The 22,838-nt window shown below is 43.1% G+C and overlaps 10 protein-coding genes across 10 annotated transcripts; 7 read left to right on the forward strand and 3 right to left on the reverse strand.

Annotated features, from left to right (window-relative positions):
- Positions 1-751: 751 nt before the first annotated feature.
- On the forward strand, positions 752-1,178 carry BYT42DRAFT_496119 (uncharacterized protein; the record flags this gene model as incomplete). The annotated part of the gene is made up of 2 exons (XM_051564403.1): positions 752-833; positions 922-1,178. The coding sequence occupies 2 exons, from the start codon at positions 752-754 to the stop codon at positions 1,176-1,178; spliced, it is 339 nt and encodes a 112-aa protein (XP_051423776.1).
- An 802-nt stretch (positions 1,179-1,980) lies between these two features.
- On the reverse strand, positions 1,981-3,780 carry BYT42DRAFT_568743 (uncharacterized protein). The gene is made up of 5 exons (XM_051568212.1): positions 3,665-3,780; positions 3,493-3,601; positions 3,131-3,368; positions 2,467-3,056; positions 1,981-2,413 (listed from the first exon to the last, which is right to left on the reverse strand). Exons 1-5 carry the CDS (start codon positions 3,723-3,725, stop codon positions 2,212-2,214), a joined length of 1,200 nt encoding a protein of 399 aa, XP_051423777.1. The 5' UTR covers positions 3,726-3,780; the 3' UTR covers positions 1,981-2,211.
- Positions 3,781-5,072: 1,292 nt separating this feature from the next.
- On the forward strand, positions 5,073-5,651 carry BYT42DRAFT_568750 (uncharacterized protein). Its single transcript, XM_051568213.1, has one exon. The coding sequence runs from the start codon at positions 5,302-5,304 to the stop codon at positions 5,473-5,475; it is 174 nt and encodes a 57-aa protein (XP_051423778.1). The 5' UTR covers positions 5,073-5,301; the 3' UTR covers positions 5,476-5,651.
- BYT42DRAFT_568752 (uncharacterized protein) lies at positions 5,629-7,796 on the reverse strand. The gene is made up of 4 exons (XM_051568214.1): positions 7,433-7,796; positions 6,499-7,361; positions 6,252-6,392; positions 5,629-6,197 (listed from the first exon to the last, which is right to left on the reverse strand). The coding sequence occupies exons 1-4, from the start codon at positions 7,734-7,736 to the stop codon at positions 5,976-5,978; spliced, it is 1,530 nt and encodes a 509-aa protein (XP_051423779.1). The 5' UTR covers positions 7,737-7,796; the 3' UTR covers positions 5,629-5,975.
- Positions 7,797-9,916: 2,120 nt separating this feature from the next.
- Positions 9,917-11,020, reverse strand: BYT42DRAFT_326631 (uncharacterized protein). Its single transcript, XM_051563044.1, has 4 exons — positions 10,662-11,020; positions 10,552-10,574; positions 10,406-10,445; positions 9,917-10,113 (listed from the first exon to the last, which is right to left on the reverse strand). Exons 1-4 carry the CDS (start codon positions 10,922-10,924, stop codon positions 10,035-10,037), a joined length of 405 nt encoding a protein of 134 aa, XP_051423780.1. The 5' UTR covers positions 10,925-11,020; the 3' UTR covers positions 9,917-10,034.
- A 797-nt stretch (positions 11,021-11,817) lies between these two features.
- On the forward strand, positions 11,818-13,666 carry BYT42DRAFT_593537 (ribosomal protein L30, ferredoxin-like fold domain-containing protein; the record flags this gene model as incomplete). The annotated part of the gene is made up of 3 exons (XM_051570708.1): positions 11,818-11,827; positions 12,848-12,957; positions 13,034-13,666. 3 exons carry the CDS (start codon positions 11,818-11,820, stop codon positions 13,664-13,666), a joined length of 753 nt encoding a protein of 250 aa, XP_051423781.1.
- Positions 13,667-16,967: 3,301 nt separating this feature from the next.
- On the forward strand, positions 16,968-17,867 carry BYT42DRAFT_495619 (protein-tyrosine phosphatase-like protein; the record flags this gene model as incomplete). The annotated part of the gene is made up of 1 exon (XM_051564372.1): positions 16,968-17,867. The coding sequence occupies one exon, from the start codon at positions 16,968-16,970 to the stop codon at positions 17,865-17,867; it is 900 nt and encodes a 299-aa protein (XP_051423782.1).
- A 1,662-nt stretch (positions 17,868-19,529) lies between these two features.
- On the forward strand, positions 19,530-20,570 carry BYT42DRAFT_495842 (kinase-like domain-containing protein; the record flags this gene model as incomplete). The annotated part of the gene is made up of 1 exon (XM_051564383.1): positions 19,530-20,570. One exon carries the CDS (start codon positions 19,530-19,532, stop codon positions 20,568-20,570), a length of 1,041 nt encoding a protein of 346 aa, XP_051423783.1.
- A 722-nt stretch (positions 20,571-21,292) lies between these two features.
- Positions 21,293-21,943, forward strand: BYT42DRAFT_568777 (thioredoxin-like protein). The gene has a single exon (XM_051568215.1). It carries the CDS (start codon positions 21,467-21,469, stop codon positions 21,860-21,862), a length of 396 nt encoding a protein of 131 aa, XP_051423784.1. The 5' UTR covers positions 21,293-21,466; the 3' UTR covers positions 21,863-21,943.
- Positions 21,944-21,960: 17 nt separating this feature from the next.
- Positions 21,961-22,837, forward strand: BYT42DRAFT_326924 (mitochondrial ribosomal protein subunit L20-domain-containing protein). Its single transcript, XM_051563045.1, has one exon. It carries the CDS (start codon positions 22,132-22,134, stop codon positions 22,582-22,584), a length of 453 nt encoding a protein of 150 aa, XP_051423785.1. The 5' UTR covers positions 21,961-22,131; the 3' UTR covers positions 22,585-22,837.
- Position 22,838: the final 1 nt, after the last annotated feature.

Genomic DNA, 22,838 nt, shown 5'->3' on the forward strand with positions numbered 1-22,838 from the left:
TCAACAAGCACGCCATTGTCACTCGAGGTGACGATCAACCATCAAAAAAAAACTGTTACAGCTTTTTTTGTCATGCCAAAAGGAGACATCTTGACTCCCGATGTGGCCTCTTTTTTCAATAAGCGCCAATTTTTCATTGTTATCGTTTTCCTCCAGGTACCCCAACCAGTGGAGTAGTCCGGTTTTTGTATTGTAACTTGTCATTTCCTGAATGTTATGTCTGTCAGCTGTAAAAAGTGAGATGGAATCACTGTTTAGTATTGAACGGTCATGCGGGCAGGTTCAAAAACAAATCGCATAAGGTCGCCCATGATAAAGTTTTCGGTCGGCTCCTGAATTACAGGATATTAGGGTTTTTTTGATGCAAAAAAAAAGAAATAAGAGCCAATCATCCGGACGGACAGACGACCTTTTTTTTTCCTTCTTTCCCTACTTCCAGCCGTTTGGTTCTTCTTCTCCCTTTGGAGCTGTGCTGTGCAATGTCCGAATCTCGACATTTGCTTTCTTCTGAACGTGTTCATTACCAGACCATTCAATCTTCCACGTCGCCAACACCCACCCTCCAAACCAACGAGCGACAGTCACACTCTAAAAGACGCACGTTAATACGATGTATAGAAGATCTATTTGATAAATATTCCACCTCTGTCTACTTAGAAAACAAAGGCAGTGTAGCAAGAGACCATTTAGGTAAGCCTATTCACGATAAAAACAATAAATACCAGAATATTTTGCACCATTGATACTAACTATGGGTTTTTTTCCTACAGCTAATGAAAGAACGTTTTTGGCATGGATGCGGACAAGCCTTTCGACGATTTCCGTCGGTGTTGGTAAACATTTAAAGTTTTTTTTTTTTTTTTTTTTTAAGTTTTTCATTGTATTCCCTAATCACCGTAACATATGTGGATGACATTTTAGCTATTACGCAATTATTCCGCCTCGACAAGTCAGTCGCTCACGATCCAAATGTGGTAACTTGGGGTCGACCAACGGGGATGGTGTTTATTATCCTAGGCATCGCCTTTTTGGCTTTTGCATTCCTGCGGTTTTTCCATGCCCAAGTCGCCATGATGAATGGGTATTTTCCTGCCAGTCGAGGCATCATTCTTGTCACCTCTTCCGCCACCTTGACCGCACTCTCCGCTTTGTTTATTATCATTCTACAGAAATCCTAATCATTTTTCCTTCGCGAGTATCACGCCTCTTGCCAGTTCAGTGAAGAACAGAACGCTTTCCATATATCCCACATCTATCACCCGCCTTTTGCATAGCCCCTACACAGGAAGTCTACTCCTGTACTTGTTTACTTACAATACCATAAGAACCATTGTTCTTTTCCCTTTAGATTGACTTTGTTCAAATGTATATGATGATCTGATGACCCTTGCTATTTTTTTTTTAAACTCAAAAAATGATTAAATTCTTGGTTCCCTTTCTAGGCGTTCTGTACAGAGTATTGAAACTGCTCTGTGTGTTTGTCTATCTATCTCTTTCTATCTATCGCGCTTCTGAGGTTGACACAAGAGAGACGCTGGAAAAAATGGAGCAATAAGAACCATACAGTTTTGTATTGTATTCCATAGCTTAGGAAAAAGATTTACGAATAGATCACTGTCAATAGTCTGCGTAGTAAATATCACTATTGGCTCTTTTTTTTTCACCAATATGTACAACTCAATCCCAGCCACAATAGCCCGCCCGAAAAGGAACCTTTGTCTGTGTCGTTGCCCAGGTTAATAAGCAAGCTCTAATGTATACTGAAATACTATCCAGGTCCTAGAATAACAGGAGCAATTGCGTCTTGATCGTGGGTCGAAATACGCTTCCGACAAAGTACGGCCGTTGTTCGTAGACCAAAAGGCCAGTGTGAATAAAGCAAGTTCTTTTTCCTATCTCCGATGTGCCAATGGTTGGGAATTCGCTTTTAAGCTTTTTAAGCTTTTTAAGCTTTTTTTGATTTTTCACATCACTTCATTTTCCACAATCACACAATTCACATTGGGATCACATTTATTACAATTATCATAGCTTGATGACGAAACATAAGTCGTCACATACAAAAATGAAAATCACAAAGAAACAAACAATCCACCAGAAACCCGTAAAACAACCAATATTCCCAAATCAAAGAAAAAAACAGCCTAGTGCAAAAAAACGATCACAGAAGAATAGGAAAGAGCGAGAAGGATGATTCGCAGCTGACCTTTTTTACTCGACATCATTTTCGTTTCTGCTTGTCGAACGAAGCAGCGGGGCTCTTTCGTCTTCGGCGTCGGTGTCTTGGAATGGCCAACGAAGAACACCGTTGAAGTAAAAGGTACCGGTCACCATCACAATAAAACCAATCACCTGAATCCAAGAGAATTGTTCCCAACCCAAGGACAACGAAACCATCCAAATAAACAATGTTCTACCATCAAAAATGAGTGGGTACATCTTGCTGTGATTTTTTATAGAACTTACCTGCATGCATCGATGGTACTGCGTGAGGTGGCCGAGATAGTGCTTGTGATGGATAGACCGAACCAGTTGAAGAAGGCAATGGACAAGCTGATGGCAAGACCGGTTTGCCACACCGCGGGGTGATCAAAAAAGTCGTGAAATCCTTGTTCAACGTCAAAGTAGAGATGACGTTTTCCAAGTAACACGTGTAGAACGGGCATGGCAGCCAGAACGGACACGAGGCCAAATGTACCTTCAAGTCCGACCGCGCGAAGAGGCGTGACCTGATAACGAAGCATGATCTTTTCTTCAATGACGAATTGCGAAGCCGTGAACAACTGAGCGCCGAGAACCAGCACAACACCCAGCAGCGACGCAGGATCAAAACCGGTATCTTCACTCGATTGACCCGGCGCATTTTGGGGAAACAAAACAGACGACAGACCCACAATGGCCACACCCACCACCACAAGCACCAAAGAAAACCATTCATACGGGCGCAAACGACGATTCAAGAAAAAGTAGCTGAAAAGCCCCGTGAAAATCACCACCGCACCTCGCAACATTTGGTACACACTGGCTGAGGTCAAAATTAACCCCACATTCATCACCTAGATATTTTAAGATGAGTATCAAGTGACGAATAAAAAAAAAAAAGATTCCCCAAAGAGTCATCCTCCCTTACCGTTGTGGCTGTCAAATCGCACAGAGTTGGAATCCAGAAAAGGAAGGATTTCCACCCGTCGCAAGCCGGTCGTTCCCCCGCTTGATGCTTCAGCTGATCATCGATATCATCCACAATCCTCGAAGCATCCAATTGGTTCACAGCCGAAGGAACCGTCATTCGTCGATCGCGCCGTTTTTGCCATAACTGATAAACGTAGACGATCCATACAGCCGATTCACCCACAAACATATTTAATCTACCCATTGCGAAACGTTTTTCATTACATTGACAACACATTTGATCTGCAGTCACACACATGCACACACCACACTATGTAACCACAAAAAGACGGCTCTAGGGCAACAAGTCATTTTACTTACGTTTGCCATATCGGTTGTTCAAAGTAACGTCGTTTGGAAGGATCGGGATCATCGCAATTGCCTACACACTGCATGTCTTGATATTTATTCAAAATGGTATTACAGACACCTATTGAAATGACGACATGTCAGTTTTCGGAAGATTTAGGAGGGGTTGTCTTGTCGTCGTTACCGCTAATAAGCATGCCGGTGACCAGAATAAGGGCCGTCGAGGCACTTTTGGATGCTGGCATGACTAGACGATTGGGAAAAAACTATAGAGAGGTGGAGATAACAGAAGAAGAGAGATAAAAAGGATGTAGGGAAAAAATTGCCAACTTTGGCAGGTTTAAATTCATCCGGAGAATCAAAAAAATAGTGGGCTCTCCACGTGAGTGAAAGGGGATCTTGACCCCAGTGCGATAACAGGAATTTGTGTTGCGCCATCGCCATTGCATGCATGACTCTCCTTATTAAGAGCACAGCCGATCGGGGGTATCGCATCTGACTTGCTTGATAAATGGGATATCATTCACCATGATACATTTTCCCAATGGTATGCCGGTCAATGATCCCAAGGTAGTTTTCCTGTTCATCGGCTGGTATCCGATACAGTGGTTATGCCATTGTTGTTGCGGATGCAGCGTCATTTTCCATGGTAATTGCATCATCTATATTTTTAATGCCCATTTTTGTTAAGCGTGCAAGCATGGTTTAGTGGAACCTGCATTGCAACGTGTAGGAAACGAAAAGTCGACTATATCACCATCGACCGAGCAGTGTCAGCCGTTACTACATTCTGTGGGCAACTTATGCACTATAACAATAGGCGGAAACTAAGAAAGCTCGAAGTTGAGCCCTTAATTTCCATTCCGATTGCTGAATAATAAGACGATATATTTGGTTTCTAGATTGGCGAGCCCGAGCCCTGCGTCTGCTTGCCTTTGGGTTCCTCTCGTCTCTCTTTCATGGCAGGGACTGTATGCAAATTATGAATCCCAGTAGCAAGCAAATTTCTCACCAATGGCTTGCATGCTTGATCAAAAAATAGGTAATGACAAAGCTTTTTTTTACCGACAGGAAAAGGGATTTTGCGAGCTTTATCCGAGGCCCTGCAGCAGTAGCGGATGATTTTCAACCTGTGCCTACTAGAGTTTCGAGGTGAGCGTAAAGAACTCGGATATCATGTGTGCGGTTATTGCTACCTGAAATCAATAGCTGTTTCTTTAATGTCACTGTTTCCCGTTCAACATACGTAGGGATGATACTCTGGTATATTTACTACATTTACAGCCACACTAAACTAGCTTTCACAATAGGTTGGTATTAATCTTTGGCAGAATTATAGCGTCCAATGTCTTTATCAATGATCGAAAAGAGCTTTGAATTGGATAGAGTTGATTTCTGTGATTAGCAGGAAAATACATACGAGTCACATATCAGTGATGATCGATCGCAAGCTTATATCAAGTGATCTACATTATAGAGAAGAATTCTTGCATGGTCGGTCAAATTCGTTTGTACGGATGAATGCATGTCCAAACTATGTCTATCATACTCATACCAATTCTTAATGGAATGTATTCAAAAACAATAATAAAGGCAATTTCGTTTATTGTCATGCAAAAATTGTATATTTACAACGGATCTTGGCGTTGCAGATAGTATATGCGCGAACGCGATCCCTGCATTATCATCATTTGTCTTGTGATCCGGAATATACGGAGATATTGGTTTTGAATTCTATCTCAATTTCTTAATTCAAGGTTGCTTTTACGATGTCTAAAAAGCATTTGCTGAGTACGACTATTGACGCACAAAAAATCGACAATGTCGGTTCACAAAGTCCCTCGGCCAATAAAGAGACTGCCATCATTTAAGTGTCAATTAAATACGATAAATTCAAACCAATGTGAAAGCCAGTTTTGGAGCACGCATTGCCATGCCTATAAATTGCCTAGGAAGTTGGTGTCAGCTGGATGTTATGCGCAGAATATGGAATAGGTTCAATGCCCGAAAGGGCAAGATTGGTTGATCAAAGGTCCTTGAACAGAGATTTGGAGCAAATAAAGCAATGTTTTTGAAAGCACGCCTTCTCGGAGTATCGGTTTGAGCTCTGATTTGTTCCTTGGGTCGTATCGCGCTTACGTGCGGAGATCTATCCTTATATTTGCCAGTCGCACAGGTCAATCAATTCCACAACACGAAAATACACTCAGTAAGCCGACTGACACGTTATTTCACAGAGTGGATATTAGGAATAATAAGCGTTTATATGACATTAGAAAGAGGCGGGCATAATACAAGGCCCTATATAAAAAATGAACATAAACAGTAACAATCAGAATTACAAGGAATAAGGGGCGGGGAATTTTATGGTATGTGACGCCGTGCCAAGGGACGAGCGATGTGGAAAGGGAAATGTGATGAAATGTATCTGTCCTCCTCTTTTTTTTTTTTTTAGTTTTTGTTTGCATGCGTGAAAATACAAGCGTGTAGGGATATTATCGCGAGCGTTTTGGGGGAGGATTGTTTGTGAGTGGACCGTCTGCAAGGCGTTTCACACCATGAGAATCCGAATCCTTATCTTCTTCGTCGGGAATTTCCGGCATCAGTAAGGAGCCATCACCAGGGTACTTGTATACCAATGGCAGTGGTGAAGATACCGTTTCAAGAGAAATTGAGTGCGGTGTGTTATTCGCGTCATTTCGCTCGCTATTTTCGTACTACGTTCCCATCAGCCACTTGCGGTTTGACTTCTGGTATCTGTCGATGCTTACCTTGTCCAGTGCAGGTGTTTCCATGGTTTGTAAGATCATCTGAATGAACTCGCCCATATTTTTTTCAAACGTTTCCAGCGGGAATTTTTGCGCCAATTTCTCATAATGCTTTTCCAAACTGTCGCCTTCCACAATCAGAAACTAAAAATTGGGTGTGCTGCCAGGTCAGTCAACCGTATTGTATGCGTTGAGGCATCGTATCGCCGAAGCATCAAAGCCACAAACTGGAGCATCTACAAATACTCACCTCTTTTTCTCGTTCGCGGACTTGGGTCTTGAATAGATGCATCGTGCGGGTTTTCGGGAAAAGCAAATGATGGTCGGCCGCTTGCACTCCCCACTCGTCTTCCTCATCCATGTCGTCGTCGTCCTCCACGTCGTGATGATCCTCGCCATCATCCTGATCCTCTGCCACTTCTTCCTCATGATCCTCTGCTTCGTCGGTTTCATCCTCGTCTTCAACATCCCCATAGGAGAAAATCTCAAAAATTGGCTCCAGGCCAGCTTGCGTATCGCACAAGTAACTTTCAATTGCAGCTTGGGTCAATAGTTCCAAGAACAGATCGTACCAGCGAGGAGGCATACCACCGCCCATGACTCTTTGTCCTGCAAAGATCATTGGTTTCACATCCTTCTCCTCCTCAGATTCCAGCGCCCGCCGTAGCATATCCGCACTCGTCTTTAAGAACGTCGGAATCGCTTCAATCAGACCTGCAGGCGGTGGCGACGCACACTGCTTGCCTTTATCCGAGGTGTCCTGATCCGCTTGCTTTGAATCGGATGCCGATGATGACGAGCAATCGGCTCGACATCCGTAACAATTTTGCCGGCGATGGCGTCTGCAGAATGGAGGCAAAATGGCTTGTGAATACAACTGGCGTCGTCGCTTGATGTGGGTGGATTCATTGGTATCTTCTTCAATGACCGAGGTCATGTAGGTTTCATGCCTTCGTCGACGGGCCGACTTGTGAGCAATGACGTGTTGGCCAGTGGAGGTAGCATCGAATCGACCAAAAACAAGGTTGGTAAGTTGGCAAAGATGCAACCGTTGTGCAAAATCGGAATCGACCTGGAAACCTGGTTTCTTGTTCTGATGACCTGATAAAATACCTAACAACGAAAGATCACGTTGATCAGATCGAGTCCTGTTTTGTGATCTTGTTTTATTTTTTTGATCTTACCTGCTACAATGGATTCCACCGCATTTTTATCTTGTTCCGCTTTGGTGGCGGTATCTTGCCATCGTTGTTGACGTATAAAAACGGAATCGTCCTTGTCCTCGGGTAAAGGAATCGATAATTCCAGCAATTCAATTTGAGCTTGTTTTAGTCTGGATTGGATTGACAGATACAGGAGGTAATCCAAGATCATTTTGTTCGTCGAAGGCGTCGTCGCGGCCGTTGGATGTGGGTCTCCAGGCGTGAAAACGAGCTTCACATTCGCCAGTGACGGTAGTGCCTTTGTCTCATTTTCTTGTGGTTGCATGGGAACGGAAACCTTTTTTTTCTGGCGTGAAGAAAAGAAGAAGAAAAAAAAAGGAAAAACAAGGGGAAAAAGCGGAGAGATAGCAACGGATAAAATGGCCCAATGCATCCCGGAAAACGAGTCACACATTTCATACCGGTGCCGGTCGAAAACAAGGCTACTTTCAGCATACTGAAAAAAAAAGTTTCGCTGTCAATGTAACCAAAACAATTTGGCCCGTCATTTTGCCCAAAATCAAAAGAGCCAGTTAAACCTATTGAGTCAAATTTGGCGACTGCGTCGATGGCTTTCAGAGAATTACATCCAATCTTTCCTTATTTTTTTTTTCTCAGGGCACCTCATCGTTCTGCATGCAGCGGTAGATTAATGATTTCAGTAACACAAACACCGCAATTTAGAGTGGAAATGCAAATCGGAGTAAGGAACGTCCCAGAATTACCTTTTGAGCGTGTAGATCACTATTACGGAAGTTGGCGGAACGAAGCTGAACAATGGAGTACGCTCAGCCCCATGGTATAAACGCTTGTTTCAAGCTTGACGGTCCCTCCCGAATAAAGAAGAAGAAAAACGAAAAAAGTTGAGAGAGTAGATAAGGAAAAAGATATGAAGAATAGCAATTAGGTAGAGGAAGAATATTTTACTGTAGGCGGAGAATAAAGCGCGGCTAGAAGAGCCAATACCCCATTGGAAGACGGAGTGAAGCCAACAAGGATTGTGCTAGGCACGACGCACAATGCTTGATAGATCAATTATTGCCTGTCCTCCATGTTGATGCTCACATCCCCTTATTTTCGCATGTGGTGGAATTCAGTAGTTTTAACATACAAATATTTCAGTTTCTTTCCGTACAACCCTGAGTTCAAACTTGATGGGTAGATTCACACTAGATACTCAATTTGATCCGGGAACAGAAGCTTATCGCCAACACTTGCCGTTTGGGAAAAAACGTTGTCACGCTAACTACATCCCGAATAGCGGCTGAAATTCGGACCACTTATCAACCTCTCGCTCCTCCCTCAATCTTCAACCGCCGTTAGGTTCAACATCCTCATTGAAAGTCATATCTACATTCTTTCCACCTCGTCAAGGCAATACTTTCTACGTTAGATACGATTCCTCCCATACTACATTCTCGTTCTCCCGATATTTTATGTTATCTTTTTCCCTCTTAAGACGACTGTTTCCTAATGAGAAATCTGTCGAGCACCAGCTTGATATCCTTGTGAGCCATTTTTTCCTGATACTAAAAATGGAAAATATCATTTGTATCTGACATCCATTTACGAAGCGAGAGGCGAGTACTCAGGTGAGGACATGGTGTATTCGACCAAAATCCCTCATTGTTTGTGAGCGAACTTTAATACAATCATCTCTAGGAAAGCGCAGCTGTCAAAGTAATCAAGAATCCTTCATAAATGTTTGCAAAAAATCTCAGATCAAAGTTACCGGGGATGTGTTGTGTCGTTGAACGAGAGCGGGCCCTCTTTGAAGCAAACTTTTTTACGGCATTACAAACGGTACTGGCACGATGATCCTTTCATTGTGTGATATTGGACATGACATTTGTTGGATATTATCAACGAGACATCGAACGTCAATCAGACCTTTACCATCTAACATTAGCCATTGTAATACAGATAAACATATATGGTCTTGTTATCATGCCCAGTAGATGATCGAAAGTTTTATTGTCAGATGATAATTTTACAGTCGCCACAACACACAGCTATGGTATGCTTAAACAAATGGCTTGAATTCCATTCTTACAGAAATGAGGTGATTGAACTTTCGCTCTCACCGTCGATGAATGACCCCGGAGTTCCAGATAAACAATGATTGGAGGACATTTGATGGTACTCTTTAAGGTTCTTTAAAGATGAACTGATGAATTGCTTGGGAATGTAAAGTATGGACTTTATACAAAATAACAATGAGTGATATGCATGCGTTGAAAAATAAAGAAGGAAAAACCGGAAACAAGGGCGAGGGACAGAGATAGAGATAGAGAGGAGAGAGCAGAGATGGTTAGCAGGGTTGTTTGTGGCACGTACTATTTTACGCATAACAAATTATCAGATGAGGGAGCGACCCGATCATATGCGATTAGATTATGCTTTTTATCCCGTTTTTGGAGGTGCAAGGACCGTTTTATGGCCCAGATGAGTGAAGCGATGAACCAGGTGGTGGTGAAGGAGGTGATGGATTTGATGAGTGACATGGAAGCCATGGCTAATAACGGCAGGTTGACGAGCCAGCGATAGTGGGCTTGATTGGCGATGTAGTGTACGGTAGAGTCCTTCAAATACCACAAAAGAGTCCATAATGCTTCTTCTGGTGGAGCGTCTTCGTGATGTTTTCGGAAATACGGTTTCGAGTGATCCAGCTCGCTCTGTTCAAAGGGCTCCGACACGGGCAACTCTGGTAAATACTTGAACCGGGTGATTTTAGGATTGAAACGCACGCCGCTGGAAGAAGCCGTGCCAGGATCTGAAGAGCATTTAGACCACGGCCGATATTCTGGTTGTTCAAAGATCGCGTGATGATTGGTATCCAGTGGAAGCATCAAATCCAGATGGTCATCGAGCGAATGGGAAGTTGACAACAATTTGCGCTTTTTCAGTGCAGACTTTAGCCCGGATTGGCCAGCATGCGACGACTGGATCGACAACGAAGGAGGAGGATCATCAGAAAACAACGGCCCAAATAACCCTGAGAAAGAAAACATTATCAGCAAAAGGAACAAAGGAGAACTTGAGAATTTATCTCTCATTGAGCTAGGTTTTCATGTCCATCTATTGACTATCTGTTTGCTTACATGTAATATCCGATTCTTTTTGCCTAGAATGTGAGTATTCAGTATATCCATGTCACTAAAGGGATCCATAAACCACATGCTGTGGTATTGTTTGGTTGTGAGTACTATACCAGTTGACTACGGATGGATCGACCATTGGATTGTCCTTGCTTAGGTGTGGTGTGCACGTCCGTGCCATTTGTCTCCAGAGCGCATTTTGCAATCGAACAAGTTTGTTCTGTTTGGTTCGAGTGTTGATAGGTGGGACAGACTGAGACAGTTTGCGTTTCATCGTGGTGGCGGCCATCTGGCAATGTATTTCGCGGTGGGCACGGACGAGTTCAGGCGCGGTCCAGTCGTAAGACAGGTAATCGACGCAAATATGAGCTTTCATCAAATCTTGACGTTTCAAATGCAACGTGCACTACGAAAAAATAATGAAGAAAAGAAAGAACAAAAAAAAAAAAATAACAAAAAGGAAACCAAAAGAAAAAGAAAAAAAGAATGGTCGCCTGAATTATTTATATATGGCAAACTTGACTTGTGCGGAAACCCCACAGGTGTGCACACACCTTGCTATAAGCGGAGATTCGATTACATGCTTTTTGAGTTACCTGCCTTACTTTATTCAACCATATTGAAAAAAAAGCTGCAACGAGCCCTTTCCCGCGCGTTCAACGTAGTGTAACACAATCTGATTCTGTTAACAATGATGGACCTCTGCCTCCTCATCTTCTTCACAAGTTCAATCGAATCGTGTTATCGAGGGATCGCCGATCTGGTTATTCCATTTGACTGAGAATCAGACAAAGAACTGCATGTGTTTCTTTGTCATCCAGAAGAGCTTGTGCTTTCGATGAAATCCATGGCAGCAAATTGGAAGATTTAATGGAAGGAAACAAATATCAGGGTACCACCACCATACTGTTTTAAAAAGACAGGGCCTCTCTCTTTCCTGTTGTCCGAGCTCAGTCAGATTCCAGAGATTCCAAAGTTTGAAGAGCGGGGGAAATGCAAGCAGATAAGCGTAGCATGGACCAGGCCATCGTTTGTTGTTTTCCCATGAGAATATTCGAGTAAAGCTGTTGCATATTTACAAAAAGGTCACACTTTTCGGAAGGAAATGTGACCCCTAGTTTCCGTGGATCGGAACGACCGCGATTTGATTGCACAAATACACGCCATCTACAACAACAACAACAATAAAAAAAAAGATGGATTCTTCGGCTAAAAAAGGATTCTCTCTTATTTCACTGTCAACGTCCTCCATCAGATAATCATGTTGCTATGGTTCTAGGTGTCTTGATTTTATCAAATGATGCGATCTCGAGGCAAATTTCCAGTTGGGTGCTTATTTGGTTTCTTTTTTGTCGTTCGATTTTGTGGTCAAAATGATTTTTAAATGATCACGACTCATGATGATAATCTGTAGTGTTTGAACACTGAACATGAGCAGCAGTGACAGATAACAATAACAGATAACCTCATGTCTGCACAGAAGTTGCACTAATCAAATGATAGGGGGGGCAATGCATGGATGTTATCGGCAAGTTGAAAATGCGTTCCAGAATACAGATTCTTAGGCAAGATAGGTTTGTGTTAGCCAAAAAGTCACAAAAGAAAAAAAAAACCGGATAAAAGAGTTTTACTTACATGCGATTGTGACTCATGCACATTGTTATGACAAATCATGGATGAATTTGAAACACTTTTTGGCAACTGTGTCGACTGATCAAAGAAAACCGCCTTTCTTGCTTAGTTTTTCTCCTATCATTCGATGGTCAGTGCCAACAAAAATCCAAATCGGTCGTTCCAGCCCCGATCCCAACGGGTGGCATAGACGATCCGTCGGTATTATTTGATGGCTGTAACGTAAGCATTGACATGTAAACGTTCTGTTGCACTAAGCCCCGGTCACGGAAAACGGGAATGTTTGAAACACGAACCTGATTTACCTGATTTATCGTCACTGCAAACACTCCGCCACGGTGCAGACGATGGTGCCATAAAGTAACCGACCATCGATTATCGTTGCAATATTTCCCTATCAAACTAGCTTTTTACTACATGTGATTGTTCGTGTATGTGTGTGCAATGCGACCTATCATTTAAGTCGGTGCTTACGAGTTTTACCAAAAACAAGTTGAATATAATGTATTTGTTTGGCCATTTAATATTGGCCCCCTCTTTTGGTCACCGGACTTTGAATTCCCTATGAGCGAAAACAAAAAAAAGAAAATCGAACCACTGTGCAGCAACCCAACAATAAGTTTTTTCTTCTGACACAGTGGCATGGCGAATGATCACCCACATTTAGCTGTGCCTAGTGCTGCCGAGGTCTTGGTGCCAGAGACCTATTTGAAAAAGCGAAAAGCAGATGAAAAGGCAGCTGCTGTGGCGGCGGAAAAACGAGCTGCTCAGCGCAAAGTAAGCCAACAGTGACGAAGCTCATTGCGGCAAAGACATGGCTCACCGATTGATATATTTGATTACGGTTATTTAGGCACAAAAGATTCAGCGTCAGGCTATTTTTAAGCGGGCGGAACAGTATGTACGAGAATATCGGTCCAAGGAGCAGGATGAGATTCGATTACGACGTCAAGCCAAGAGTCACGGCAATCTGTATGTTCCCGCTCAACCGAAATTGCTGTTCGTCATTCGCATCAAGGGCATCAACGATATCCATCCCAAAGTACAAAAGATTTTGCAACTGTTTCGTCTCCTTCAAATCAACAATGGCGTGTTTGTGCGACTGAACAAGGCAACCTCGCAAATGCTTCAAATCATCGAACCTTATGTGACGTACGGTCCGCCCAACTTGAAGACGGTGCGTGAGCTCATTTACAAACGTGGATTCGCCAAAGTGAATGGTATGCGTATCCCTATCTCGGATAACGCACTGATTCAAGACAACTTGGGCAAATACGGTGTGATCTGTGTGGAAGACATTATCCACGAAATCTACACCCTTGGAACCCATTTTAAAGAAGTGAACAACTTTTTATGGCCGTTCAAGCTGAACAATCCCAGTGCTAAAGACAGTTGGCGTCCTCGCAAATTCAAACACTATGTGGAAGGTGGTGATGCTGGCGATCGGGAAGATTACATCAACAAGCTCGTTCAAGCAATGAACTAGACAGAAAAACCCACTCATTTTCCAATGTACATAGTATTAATACTTCAGAGCGATCGAAAAAAAAAACTTTCACTTGCTATCATGGCATCACTAGAGTAACCAAGCACAGGGACTAATGGACGTTTTACGATGACGAATGGCAATTTAATGACAGTGCAACTAGGGAATTCACGCACCTTTTCTGTCCGACGGTTGCTTGTTTATTTGTCGAAGGAACTATGGTGTGAGACATACGATACCTCATCGAGATGGTTATATTGAGTTCGATGGTCATATTGCGGAAAACAGAAAAGTGTGAAAACGACAACCCTTATGACAAGTGCATATGATGAACCTTCACACGCGGTGCCGTATCCGATAAAGCTGAAGGATGTATTATACCCAGTCAACTGTTGTTTAATTCCTTTATGAGTGGCGCAATGGGACCATCAGAAACCTCGGCTAAGCACTTGCAGATTTGTCATGTTTGTTCCTCATCGCAAGCTAATGTGCCTAAAGAATGCCAGCTATTGTGAGGACCACTACCAGAGGATCCACTTAAAGCATCGCTCTCATTTTTTGTTGCTCTCAAAGCAGTACAGTAAACCCATGATTCTTGACGTTGCCGGTCCACTGTTTCTGGCCGTAGCAGCATTACATACGGACACTGTAAAAAAGGTCGACCGGCAATACGATTTTTGACTTGGAACAGAGACAAGTGTTGTGGACGGCATAGTTGAGAATGAGCTGCGACGAGCAGAAAGGATAAATACAGATAATGGCCTTTCGGACGAGAAGGGTCATTAGACGTCTTTATTTATTGAATAGGACGGATTCCACAACAAACAAAATAAAAAAATTCTATCCTGTTGTATTTCTTCTAAGCAAAGCGTTTTTCATTTATCTTTTTTTTTTTTTTTTTTGAAGTGGCGTAGTTCGCGTCCACACGGACATTAAGCTCACTTTCATTTTATTTTATTATTCAACCCACAAAGGGTTGCGAAAAAAAGAATAAAGGCAAAAGCCTTTTTTTTTTCATTTACCTTTGTTGCGATTAAAAAGCAAACCCACCGACATCCCTTCCACAATGACCGCGCTAATGACTAGTCAGGCGCCCAAAGGGAAGAGCCAACGGGAACGAAAACAATCTTCTTCAGAGGATGGCCAATCCTATCATTAGAAGATGGTTTTCAGATTTTTCGCCATACCCCGAATGCTTTACCAAAAACCGGAGCGTTCATCATTACCAGTAACCACCAGCCTAGCAGCCCCTGATTCCGAACTGGCGCACAAAAGAAAAAAAGAGATGAGAAGAAACGCCCTCTTTTTATATCTTTTGGCGGACCTTCGATTTGTGACCCTGTTTTTGACCGCGAATGCACCTCATTGGCTCGATTCTCGCAACAAAACTGGCGAAATTCATAGCCTCACACTTCTTTCGCGTAAGCCATGCAAAGAGGGGACTGCGCCATGTCATTCATGCTGCCATCAGCAACCCATGCGCACCACAGTCACTCTATAACTTTCAATAAAGCCTATGGTTGAACGCTCATGCGACATGATTCAGACTTTACGCACGTTCTTTTTACCTTGTTGTATACTAAGAAGTTTGTCCCTACTTTGCCCTGTCTCTTTGTATCAGTTTTATTTCTGAAACGTACTTAGTGTTGCTGTAACAATAAACGCTTACGTATTACTCTACGGAACCAGGGTATCAGTTTCAGTGCGCCATGTTGCAATGGCGACAGAACAGGGAGACCGCAATGACTCTCACCGATGCGAAGCCTTGTGAGGAGGTCCGTAACAAGGATATTCTTGCTTGCGTTAAAAATGTTGTTATAGATTTGCAAACGTTTGAAACATGCAGCAGCGCAGCAACGGCACCTGCAACTTGGTGTCTCCTTTTGCGATGTGCTGTTTTTTCGCGTGAACTGATTGATCTGCAGGACCAGTGTTATCTCCTCTTGAAAATTGAGTTCTCCTTCTCCGCTTCTCTGCACAATAACAAGTTGAGCCATTTTGTGTTAAAAATTGTTGTCGTTTGTGCGTTTGATTCGGATGGTTCTTAGCGAAACATGAAGGCACCGTTCGATTTTTCACTCACTTCTGGAATTGTCAAGGATTTCTGGCATCTAGCACGGAACGATAAAAAGCAATTGGGAACGTGGCAGAATGGATATAGTTAATTCGCTTTTGCGGGTTGTTCCAAGATACCCAACTGGTGACGTTAGTTGCGCCAACTGGGCCTTTGTGTCATTTGAAGTTTCAGTAGGGTAAATGGTCGTATTGGCATATTGCAAGACCGAGGACAGCAGCAATGCTAAGCATCGCCGCTTTTAAAAAATTGATTCCTTCCTTCTGGTAAGCCGATCTCTAACTATTTTCATTATAAACCAATTATCAGACATACAAAATACATAAATTCCAGTCTCTCGTACTAGGGCTCCGCGTACAGAAACTTGGGCACGAATGCTTAAGGTTTATACAGAAAATTTTCACAGACAATAGTTTGCCTAAGAGCCAAACTTGTGCTTTACTTGTATCGAAGGTTGAAACTTAGAGGAATAAAAACATGCAAATACAACGCTCGCCTCCGATCATCGTAGTGTACTCATCTTAGACGGTCAGCGAACACTCTGATAATGAGCTAGAACTCGAGCCCACTATGAATAGTCCCAAAGTCACAAACATGAAATTCACTACCATGTTTACCCCGTTTATGCTCAAGGGATCGTATCCATTTGCTTACTTCTAAAGAAAGGCACTACAAGAGAGCCGGCAGAATAATGCTTCACTTTTCCGCGTCCTCAAAGTACGAGATTTGCAACAGACCTGAATTCAAGTCGAAATATGCAAACCATTTGCCTCGAAGAATCCATGGAATAAGCCAGGCCTACTGCCTTCACTCAGTCAAGCTGGTAGATCTGCTACAAGGAAACAATTCCCCCGCGCACCAAGAAAATCCAACAACCGTTGGCCAAATGTCGTATGGCGGTTTCTCAAAATAGCAATTTCCTTTTTTGACAAAGTGGCTTCCCTTTTTGCAAACTTTGGGAAACACTGCATTTTTCGTTGTCAAAGGGCGTGTGTTCTGTAAAATGCACACTTTTTCTTGATTTTTTTTTTGTACAGTGACAACATGGCCAGCGAATTGAAACATCAGCATGCTGCTATTGGTAACGCCTGCATACGCACGCTCGGAGCTATATTCAACAGCGCGCCCGAGGCCATTCAGGAATTCGTGTCGTATCAGTGGCAGCTCATTAATCGACGACAGCGTTGGCGGCTCGAGCAAATTAAGAATCGCACGAGCCCTTACGCCATGCAGGTAGCGCGCAGTCCTCTGGCGAGTAAGAAGAATCGTTACTACGATATCATTCCTTTTGATCGGAACCGCGTCATCCTCAATCGCCCGGATCTCGGTGAACCGAACACGTACATCAATGCGAGCTGGATCGATGCGCCATTCCAACTAAACAAACGGTACATTGCTACACAAGGCCCGATTCCTTCAACGATTATCGATTTTTGGCGCATGGTCGTGGAGAACAATGTGGGGGTGATTGTCTGTTTGGCGGCAGAAAAAGAAAACGGAATGGAGAAATGCGCGCGATACTGGCCTACGGGGTCGCAGGAAGTGGAAGTCCAGTTTCCTACCAGTGGTAGTGGACCTCAGTTCAGTGTGAATGCATCATCTCGGAAAATAATTCGACTGCGCAACCAAGAACCGGAACGTACCGATAATGATGCCTGCTGCATTGTACGTCGGATTCTCGTGGAATTCATCGAACAGACCCCAACTGGCAACCAGCTACAACCGCGCGTGCTCGCTTCACAAACCGTGACCCAATTGCAGTTCTTGGGATGGGCCGATCACGGCGTGCCGGAAACCGCGGATCAAATATTTAAACTGATTGGCCTGGCCAACCAGTATCAATCACTGCATACCCGTCCCGAGGCCACCGGACCACCGCCAATGATTGTGCATTGCAGTGCCGGATGCGGACGGACAGGTACCTTTTGTCTAATTGATTGTGGCATGGAACTTATATCGCAAGCGACGCGGGAAAAGGACACAGTTTTTCAAACGGATAAGAACCAGTTCGACCTTGTCTACGAAGTGACGGACGCTTTTCGAGATCAACGTTCGACCATGGTTCAAGCGTCCAGTCAATTCCTATTTTGTTACGAAGCCTTGTGGGAATACAGTCAACGGCATTAAGCCGATTCGCCCGACCTCACCAAAACGGGAAAACCTGCAAATTGGTATACTGTATACACATGTATTATGTATTTATTTTCTTTGAATGGATGGAGTTCATTATTTAGTGGGTCCCAAAAAAAAACTTTTTTTTCATTGTATTATTTAATCACGTCATTTCAGCTCCGTAATATGACATGACAAAGCATCGTTTAGTGACCCAAAATAGCTTATGGTGGATTAACTTGAATCAATAGAGTGATCATGAAGGGTTTTAGAAAACGATGGACAGGTACGGGTGACAGGGAGAGGCGATGAGAAAGGGAGCAAGTGGATGGGTGAGAGGAGGCGATGATCAAGATCGTGGTTGAATTAAACAGTTGTCATTTTATTTTATTTCATTGTCTAAACGGCAACATGGCACGCCCAAAGTGGGAGAAAGGAGGTCCATGCTGTGATACGATCATCTCCCTTTTTTTTCCCTTTGTGATGTCCAAACCAAGTGGGACGATCAGACCAGTTCGGTTTAGCTGACAAAGAATGGATAATGAATTCGAGTATGCGTTTCGATCCTGTTCCCGCTCATTCCGTGTTCCCTATCGAGACCCTTTTTTTTGATATCGTTTTTATACATCCACGCTTGCACGTTTGCATGCTTGCACGCTCTTCTGATCGATGGTGCCAGTCGATCCACTGAAAATGAAACCGGATTCACCCGTCGATCGTGCCTACCGGCAATCAAAATCGTGTTGCCCCGTTGGAATTTTTCCATAACAAATCCGTGAGCGGCCGTTGAGGTTCCCATGACAAATAAAGAAAGCAACGGCCATCGGGTACGTGACTAATTGAGGAACGTCGATCCAATCCAAAAAAGAAACATACAGAATAAAATGACAAAAAGAAAAATGAGATCTGTTCAATAGTAGTGACTGGTTCCATTGGACGTTGAAAAAAAGGTGTGTGAGCTGTCGGTAAATTTAGGCGATCAACTTGCGTGTGCACGACCCTCACCTTTTTGGCATGCAAGAAGGGAGGAGAGGGGGAAAGAGAACTCAGCAGCCATGGTATAGATCAGTATGGATGATTAGGTTCTTTGTAATGAGCCAGTGAGTGGACCAGTTTAGGGAATGCAGGTCAGCAAAAAGGGTCCTTTTTTTCAGTTTCTTTTTTTTTCCCCACAAGACAACAACTCATTGTAGTTCATTCCAGATTAAGGAGATGCCATTTCTTTTTCATCTATCTATTTTCCCCATTCCAAATTGTAATATCCCGAAACGCCTGTCTGATCCATGCAACCCTTCCCCTCTTTTAATAGTTCTCTTTCTCACTTTCTATTTTTTTGATTCCTCCTGACGATCTGCCATTCTTTGTTCTTTTTAAATATCATTTCTTTTTTCTCTTTTTTTTTTATTCTTTTTTTCTTTCTTTCAATACGTCAAGTGTCTTCATTTTTTTTTATCATCTTTTAATTTTGGACTAGCTTTATTTTTTTTTTCCTTCCATCACCATTAATTTGAGCTGAGCGCAATGACATTTACGACTTTTTCGGATGGACCATGTGGAGTCAACAAACCGTCTACGATTGGACGAATCGATATTCATCCCTTGGATTCGCAGGCTCTGATGCCACCTTCACCACCAACCACACCTCAAGAGAAGCAACCACCGACCGTGGCGGCTAGCATGCTAGCTAATTACCCTCTGCATCCGGACTTCGCGGCCAAATATTCACTCGGTGAAGAACTCGGTAGCGGCGGGTTTGGATTTGCCGTGTCCGCGTACGAACGTCAAACTGGTGTGGAACGCGCTGTCAAATTCATTCTACGTCACAGGGTGCCTGCCCATGCATGGGTGTTTGACACGCAGCTGGGTACCGTGCCCATGGAAGTGTTTGTGCTAAAGAATGTCAGCCATCCTAATATTATTCAGTATATCGATTTTTACCAAGACACTACATTCCTGTATCTTGTCATGGAATTGCACGGTACACAATGGACAGCTGCCGCCGCAGCCGCTACCACCACCACCAGCTCCTCCCCTTCCACGGCATCGATTCCTGCTCCACCTTCACCTGCATTATCCCAGTTATCCGATGATTCTTCCTGCTCTTCTTCTTCGCTATCGTCAACATCCACCAGCGCATGGCCCGATATCGACGTGCACGCCAACCCACGTTTATTTGTCCGACGGACGTCATGCGACTTGTTCGAGTGCATCGAACATCATCGCAGTTTCAACGAACCTCTGGGACGCCACATCTTTCGGCAGATCGCCGAGTGTGTCGGCTACCTTGACCGACTCGGGGTCTGCCACAGGGACCTGAAAGATGAAAACATCGTGATCGATGACCAGTATCGTGTGAAAATCATTGACTTTGGATCCACGGTCCTGCTCCCGCGTCACGAAGAGCGACAGCAACATCCCGTGTACTTTAACAAATTCTATGGTACCGTGTCTTTTGCTTCACCAGAGATCATCCTTCAACAGCCTTACCGCGCAGAACCCGCCGAAGTTTGGGCTTTGGGTGTGCTGCTGTATACCATCCTGTTTGGCGAAGTACCTTTCCAGGACGCTCCCTCAACAATCTACTATTCTTTTGTCCCACCACGGACACAAGTGTCCCCCGAATGTTACCACCTCATTTCTTGGATGCTGGAAAAACATCCCGAACGACGACCAACTATCTATCAAGTTCTATCCCATCCATGGCTAAATACCATCTAATCAACAGGAAAAAAAAGGTCTCCATTCATCCTCTCTTCCATCCTAATATTCCATCTCTCCAGCTTTTTTTTTCCATTGTTCTCTTTTTATTTACCTTTTCCCTTGCTTCTGTTTTCTTGCATCATTAGTCACTTTTTCTTCCCCATTTTAATTATACATTTTCACCATATTATTTAGATTGCGCTTCGGCTTTCATATTATTTTCCTTTTTATTTCTATTTTATATCATTGTTGAACCCTGTTCCATTCTTTTGCTTTGTTTCCCTTTCTCCTTTTTCCCTTTTTGTGCATTCACGTTTTTTTTTTTATTTCTCTAAGCATTTTCGCAATTATTGAGCTTTTATGAATATTTTTCTCCCTTTTTTCTGGGGTTTCGCCTTGCCTGCAACGCGAAAGTTTACTCTTATGTGTTCTTAGTAATTTCCCATCGTACATAATTTTTTCTACTATAATTGTTTTACTTTTGTCACTTATTGTATGCTTTTCTCTCTTTTTTTTTTAATCCCCCTTCTCCCTTTTCCTGTTACCTTTGAAAGCCTTTTCTCCCCTTTAATCTACCATCGTGTAGCCATCATTGTTCTAAAAACGAAAAAAAAGAACCCACCAATAGTTATACAAACAAAAAAACCATTAAAGCATCTTCATCATACAAACTTTCATCAATACACATCAATAGTCATATTGAATACTTTTTTTTTTTTTTTTTTTTTTTTTTTTTGCTTCTGCAGAAAAAGGGATTGTCAAAAATAACACTCAGGCATGGGATATTGCGATTTATAAAATTAAACGCGGAGATTTAAAAAATTGGCAAGGCGAGATGCGCTGACTTGAAGCCGTCGGTTTGCTTGTTTTATTCCTGCGCTTCTTGTTTTCCTTTACTTGTTTCTTTACTAACCATGTCAGGACTGACAATTTTTCATAATCCGCGTTGTTCCAAGTCCAAGTGCGCGTTGGATTTCCTTGAAGAGCAGCGAAAGCAGGAAGGTTTTCATTTAGAAGTGGTGCAGTATCAGAAAGACCCGCCTTCCCGTCAAGTGATTCAGCAGTTGGCCGATTTTCTAGGTTTAACTGCCAAGGACGAACTTACTAAACCATGGGATCTATTGATGCGTCCTGAAGCCAAGAATAAAGTGAATTCCTGGAACGATGCCTACGACCTGTTGGAAAAAAATCCCGCTCTACTAGAACGACCTTTTGTCATTGACTGGGACCAACGCAAAGCAGCATTAGGTCGCCCCGAATTGTCCGCCATTCAAGAACTCGTCGAAGAACATCAAAAACTCACTAAATAGTAATAAAAACTCGCTGAATAATAAAATAAGAGAGCATGTTACATACGTTGTCCCACGTTTTGGACAGTGCAGGCTTAAAAAAGAAAACACCTACTCAGCTGAGAACTCGCAGATGGGTCTCAGATGGGCATGGAGTGGCTTGGTTCGCCATTTGCCTGTCACACCAATTGGGGGGGAAGACGGTGCCTTTTTCGCCCCCCGTCTTGCTATTTGTGATTTTTGTTTTCTTTCCACCAAACCTTTGCCTGTACGTTACATATCTGGTCACCATGTTTCGTTCTGCATCTTCTGTCCAGCGATTCGCCAGCAGTGTACGTACGTATGCCACTAAGAGCAAAACCACCAACCTTAAAATGACGGCTCGTGTTCCTGTGGTCGAAGAAAGCTTAAAAGATGGCAGTGTGTTTATCACCCGCCAACCACCTGTCCAGCCTCAAGTTCAGGCCACCGCACCGCCATTGCGCGCTCCCTACGAAAAGCAACGTCATCTTACCGAAGATCAGATTGCAGAAATGCGTCGTTTGAGAAACCAAGATCCCGCCAAATGGACCCGTAAGGCACTGGCCAAGAAATTCAACTGTTCCGATCTGTTTGTCAGCATCGTGGCACCTACGACCAAACGCTCCACCAACGCCGCCGCCGTTGTCGATACTAGCAGCGAACAGGGTTACAGACGTCAATTAATTGCAAAGAACAGACAAAGAAGACGAGAATTGTGGTAAACTGGTGAATGAAGAAAGAGAAAAGAGGGAATTTTTGCATGCTTTTATTAGATTATGGATCAATTGCTATTTCTTTTTTCTTTTTCCCTTTCTGTCATCATTTTCGCTTAATTCTTACCTCTTTCTTTTCATCTTCACTCATCTTACTCTTTCTTTGTAATTTCTGTCAACTTGTTTATATATTCCCCGTTTCGTGTCATTAAAAGAAAAAGGAAAAAATGAATGTATTCAGTACAAATTAGTGGCGGACGTCT

This window comes from Radiomyces spectabilis (assembly GCF_025331425.1).
Source record: "Radiomyces spectabilis strain NRRL 2753 chromosome Unknown BYT42scaffold_6, whole genome shotgun sequence".
Taxonomy (NCBI): Eukaryota; Fungi; Mucoromycota; class Mucoromycetes; order Mucorales; family Radiomycetaceae; genus Radiomyces; species Radiomyces spectabilis.